A 6,102-nucleotide genomic window follows, 5' to 3' on the forward strand; every position below is an offset into this window, starting at 1 on the left:
TTTTAAAAATAAAGTAATATGAGTTACCAGTTAAAAGGCTGTTAATTCTATAGTTTACTCTTTACTATAAAATATTATTGGGTTTAATAAAACAATACTGTACATTTCTTTACCTGCTATATAATTTACCTATAAATATTTCTTACCTGATTATTTATTTATATTATTTGTAGACACTTGATTTGCGTTTCACTCCAGTAAGTGATGACGAACTTATTTTCTTTCAAAGATTAAAAAGTTTGAAAAATATTCTTTTGGAATGCCCTGAATATATGAAAGACCAGAGATGTGCAACAATTACTAGTTTTGGTTTGTCAGGATTTTTTGAACTCCAATATCCATATTTTGAATTGCCAATTGCGAACATAAGAAGAATTTATGAAAGGTAATTCAAATTAATAATTAATTATAACACAAACATTTGTACACATAAGCTCATTCATATTTTTTCTTCAATTTTATGTATTTCTTTATATAGGTATGATAATATTGATAGATGCAGTATTGAAACCTTATATGTTCGCAACTATCCAAAAGTAACAGATGAACTTTTGAAGGCTGCTGTCAGAAGTTCTCTATTCTTGAAATTGTTGGACATTACTGGATCAAGTTGCACTTCAGCAAAAATTGAAAATTTTAAAGCAAAAAGACCTAGTACAAAGGTAATATGCTAAAAAGACTGAAAAATAATAAATATGTTGAAATAGGGTAATATATCTATATGCGTGGAAATGAGACCTGTTCAATCCTTATATATTTTGTGTTATATAAAACTTAAAACAAATTTTACAGTATATTTATATTAATGGGCCAGTTTAAAATTAAATTTATTGGTTTTTATAAATGTATCAATAAAAAGAACGTAGAATCTGTATTATAAAATAGCTTGTTTTGTATTTATTGAAATATTACTCATTTAAATATCATCTAGGTACCTATAATATAATTTAAAAAAAAAAACTATATTATAACCTATTATGGAAATATTTTGTCATTTTTTTTTTGGAATAGAAACAGATAATTTAATATTTAAAAAAAAAAAATAAAATATAGGTAGGTAATAAACCTATATTAATTAAAATTGTCGATTTAACTACTATATGTCTATATTGATGATTGGTGAATAATTCTTGTACAAAAAAAAAAAATACACTTATAAAAGGTTTACTTATTAAGTTCTGTATAATTGGTACTTTATTTTATCAACATGATTGTTTGGTTGGACCTGTTTTTTTTTTTAAGAAATATTTTGTTGCCTTTTCTTAATATTGGATGGCTTAGCCTTATCACATATTAAAAATCTTTTACCGAATTTGTGGTTCACTATTTCAGGTAGCCAACACTTGGTATAAAATCTGAAATCAAATTTAAATGTTACCTACAGATTTAATAATTATTGAAAAAGTATTTTTAATATTATGTACGTGCATATATGGTCTACCATATTGTCCCAAAATTGATTTTCATATAGAATTTTAAACATATAATTCCAGTTTTAGTGTACATAAAAAAAATAACACGTCAATATTTTTGTGATGTGTAACTGTCTCTGGATTTGATAAAAGTAATCATTATATTTTTTACTTGTTCTATATTATTTTTGTCAATTGTAGAAAAAGTTATCTACAACAATATTGAAATGTGTTAAAAACGAAATTAAATATTTAAGATATAGGTACATTAATTATTACTTTTCGTAAAATAGAGAGAGAATGTGAAATGGCCCATTTTGCAAATCTTAAGCAAAATCTAAAATATCATGGAATAATAGCAGGTAAATAGTATTAGGTACCTACACACATTAAATTAATAATATTATAATTTTATTTAACACATAACTTTTAAAATGCATATGTAAGTACAACTACATACCTTGAATTTTTTGTGTTATAGATGTACATTCATTTTTACGGTTAATATTTTTACTTGTTGGACCAGAAGGGTGGTAGTTTTGATAAGAGGTGAAGTGGACAAACATTTCGCGGGGTAACCCCGTACCACTCCATTACGTTCATCTAAACTTTGAATATTTATAATTCATAAGCTACTTGCCCCAAATTCGATTTTCATGTATCAAAATAAAAATAAAAATATTCTGTTTTGGAATATAAAATTATAGTATAAAATATTTTTTTAAGATGAAAGATGACCGTGCCCAAACTCTCAGTCTCTCCGCTCTAGCATCGTACTCAAAAACCATCCTCTTCAGTCTTCACACTATATAATATTATGTATCTATGCTGTATTATGTATTATGATAATCAAATAGTATGTTAAATAAATAATATAGGTATGTAATATATTAGTATTAGTACAGTTGGTATGTAAAAAGTTATGTGATTATCACCGCTCAGAATCGTTTTCAGAATTTTAATAAATATAAAAAGTATTCAGAAACATATTTTAAATATATTTTATAGGTACCTACCTAATTTTAATTACATTTTTCAGAAATTGTTAGTTATAACTGAGACGTACAGAACCTCTTATATTGAAATAAAATACTTATTATACCTATATACATATATTGTATTCGATCTAACTCGAGACTTTTTATTCAAACCTGTTGACCAAATAAATCGATCGTTCTTCATTTAAATCCCTCATTTTTTGCTTCTGGATGGGTCGGTTATGGGATGCGCACGCTCCAACTGATCTATATTCAATAATAACAACGAAATTGAGGGCACCCCTTCAAGTCTTTCAGTATTAGTTTAAATTTATAAATATAAGCACCGGACAAGCGTTGGCACTCTATCTGCCGCAGTCAGGTTGTTCATTCTGGTTTCATCCTAGGCGGGTGATAACTGACTTGCTAGACGTAACACTCAAACACTCAAACATGGTTTTCAAATTTTCCACATATTTTATACATACATTCAAAAAAAACACCGGGCATACGCTGCGGGACCGTAGTGTTCAATTGCCGATATTCTCTGTCTCTAAAATGGGTAAGTGCCCACTTTCAGCTAACACGAGTGGGGATGGATGTGGGGGTCTGGGAGTCTCCCTCGTCCAAACCGGGGGGTCTATCTTCTCTACTACTATAAAATAGTAATATAGTTGTCGTTTTTCCCGCTGGGCGTGGTAGTCATAAGGAATTCATGGCTTTATATTATTGTAATATTTGGCAAGATACTGAGTGTATCCACCATGGAATAAATAACTTAATGTGAGATTTTAATTTTATGTATTTTTCTAAATAATTTTTATGGATAAATGATTTGTACCTAATTGATATTGGTAATATTGAATAAACAGAATAATACTCATAAAAACTAATCAATTAGGCATGCAGAAATTATATAAAATGGAATCTGCAGGATTCTTGTTTCAAATCATTTCAAATCATATTGTTATTGGTCTATTGAAACAGTCTGATCTTGTGGTACATGATGAAATGCAGTTGTTTGTGTACATTTTTAAATTTAATTTTAATATTACCAATGGTACTTTTAGCCAAACCTTGGAGAAGAGAAGGCAGCACCCTAAAATAATATTTTCAATCACATGTAAGCTACAAGAGCTCTGCTCTGCAACACTTTACATAATATTATAAACATTATACACAATACAATTAATTAACTGATGAATGTTCTCCTGTAAATGTATCATTTTAGATCTGAATATGTGCAATGTGTGGAGTGTGAGTACCTCTGTCTTTCGAAGTTAATGTCCAACTTTTCACTGTTCATACCTACACGATTTTAATTTACACATAAACACTGATACAGTTATTTTGCAAAACTCGAGATCACACAGTCTGTTTGAAGGTAAATTTACGTACATTTTACCGATCATTTTTTTATCGTTTTAAAATTCGAGTGACCACTCATTCCATTGGTTTTCATATGTACAATAACGCTATCCATATCTCCACAATGCATGATATAAATATAACTAGTTATGTACCCAGGGGCGGACTGGGAATAAAAATCGGCCCCGGGGAAGCAAAAAATTCGGCCCAAAATTAAAAAAATACTATTTCATTATTATTTATTTATTCAGTAAAGAAATGTAAATGATAAGTCAAATGTACACATAAAAAAGTATTTAAATGTTTATAACAATATAAAAACTACATAATTATTTAAAAATTGCTTTTGAAAAACTATTAATACTTAACTAAAGATACATTTTTCATAATAAGAATTATAGTTATGAAAACTAATTGTCAAGAGAAAAAATACATATACATATAATATATTACATAATATTAAATACTCGTATGTATGTATAAATATATATAAAATTATAAAATGACAATATTTTTTTTTTTAAATAAAATATGATTTTATTAAATTAACCTTTAATGTAATAAAAGTTTAGTCATTAAGGGGCTGCTCTTAGCAAGTATATCTTTGACTTCTTCATTTCCGACTTCTATAAGAGTTTTTTTTTCGATAGCCATGAGCATAAATGCTTGAAGATGATCTTGACTTAATGAATTACGAATTCTAGATTTTATTATTTTTAACTTAGAAAAGCTTCTTTCACAAGCTACTTGTGTCACCGAAAGTGTTAACAAAAACTTATATGCAGTATAAAGTGATTTGTATGTATTTGTATGCATATTATACTTAGAAATAACTATATAACAACAGACTGGACAGTTTTTACAAAACTGATTAGAATTTGTACATTTTTCCTTATGTGTACCTTGTAAAATAAGTTGGTTCTTTATAGATTCTGAGTCAGATTCATAAGAACTTTCATCAGAATAATCGTTTACATTTTTGTCATAACTCTCAGGCACGGTATATTTTATAGATGGCCACTTTTCTTTAAAATCAAACAATTCATGTCGCAAGTTTTCTGGAGTAGCAGTTTTGTCAAAGAAAATGATTAAATCACTTAAACGTGTAAATGCTTCTTTAGACATAGTATCATTTATATCTTTAAAATTGGTTGGATCTAAAAGAGATAAATCTGAGTATAATGAGCCATGTTTTGTAAATCGTTCATTTAGTTTATTGATAATTGTGTCCAAAACTATATTGTGTACAGTTATTTTGTATGTTTCAAGTGGATTTATTATAAGTTGGTCTCTTGATACCTCACCTGGCATTTTTTTTTTTAATTTTACGACGAACTGAACTTTCATCTGGGAACTTTGATTCAAGAATTTCGTCACAATCTACTTCTTCCAATTCTTTTTCTGCCCATATTATAAATGAATCGGTAGCTTCTTTCACTCTTTGAAAATCTCTAGATATTTCTTGTAAGTATGTTATAGTACTAGAAACCATCCTATATGCTTGAACTAAGTCCATTCCACTTGTTTGCAAATACTTGGACAATGGCGACATACGCTCAAATATTCGTAAGTATAATTGTGATGTCATGACAAAACTATATTTTAAAAAAGAGTCCTTTAATGTAATAGCTTTATATCGTGTTTCTCGATTAAACTTATCAGAATTTGCAATTTTAGACATAACTGAAATTAATACAACATATAATGCACTTTCAGGCATACCGAAGTGGCCAAAAATAGTGGTAATCGACGATTCTTTAGACCACCACCTTGTATCTCCTGCTTTTGCTAATCGTTTGTTGTTTCCACATAATTCTTTCCACACATCCATTCTTTTATAGGATTCTCTTAAAAAATTAGCACATTCATTAAGAAGACTAAAAAACTTGACACTTTCAATAGTTATTTCTGTCACATCAATCATAACTAAATTTAAACAATGGGCATAGCACCATACATGCAACTGAGATGGATTTTCATCTGACAAATACTTAGAAAATCCTTTATAACGCCCTTGCATGTTTGATGCACCATCTGTAGAAGACCCAATACAATACTTTAAATCAACACCATTTACTTCCAAAGTTTCTTTGACTAATTGGAACATAGATTCTCCTGTAGATGATTTTACATTTGTCACCGCTATTAGTCTTTCTTTAACCGAGTCGGTTAGATACCTGATGATAATTGAGCATTGATCTTCAACTTTCACATCTTGCGTTGTATCAATTTGTATAGAAAACATCCCAGCACTTTTAATTTCATTAACAATGTTTTGTCTCATTATTTGACAAATGATCTGTATAATTGAATTGATGGTTGTTTTAGAAAAAAAAAGTTACTAA

General features: G+C 28.3%; 2 protein-coding genes across 2 annotated transcripts in view; one reads left to right on the plus strand and one right to left on the minus strand.

Annotated features, from left to right (window-relative positions):
• The window catches only part of LOC100573662, a 5,946-nt gene extending 5,259 nt beyond the window's left edge, over window positions 1-687 (plus strand). The window contains exons 6-7 of the mRNA XM_029492813.1: window positions 174-385; window positions 479-687. Coding sequence (XP_029348673.1) covers window positions 174-385; window positions 479-674 — 408 coding nt within the window. The 3' untranslated portion in view covers window positions 675-687. The remainder of the gene's footprint in view (window positions 1-173; window positions 386-478) is intronic.
• A 4,370-nt stretch (window positions 688-5,057) lies between these two features.
• On the minus strand, window positions 5,058-6,041 carry LOC103309808 (SCAN domain-containing protein 3-like). Its single transcript, XM_008186218.1, has one exon. It carries the CDS (start codon window positions 6,039-6,041, stop codon window positions 5,058-5,060), a length of 984 nt encoding a protein of 327 aa, XP_008184440.1.
• Between the last annotated feature and the right edge of the window lie 61 nt (window positions 6,042-6,102).

This window comes from Acyrthosiphon pisum, chromosome X (genome assembly GCF_005508785.2).
Source record: "Acyrthosiphon pisum isolate AL4f chromosome X, pea_aphid_22Mar2018_4r6ur, whole genome shotgun sequence".
Taxonomy (NCBI): domain Eukaryota; kingdom Metazoa; phylum Arthropoda; class Insecta; order Hemiptera; family Aphididae; genus Acyrthosiphon; species Acyrthosiphon pisum.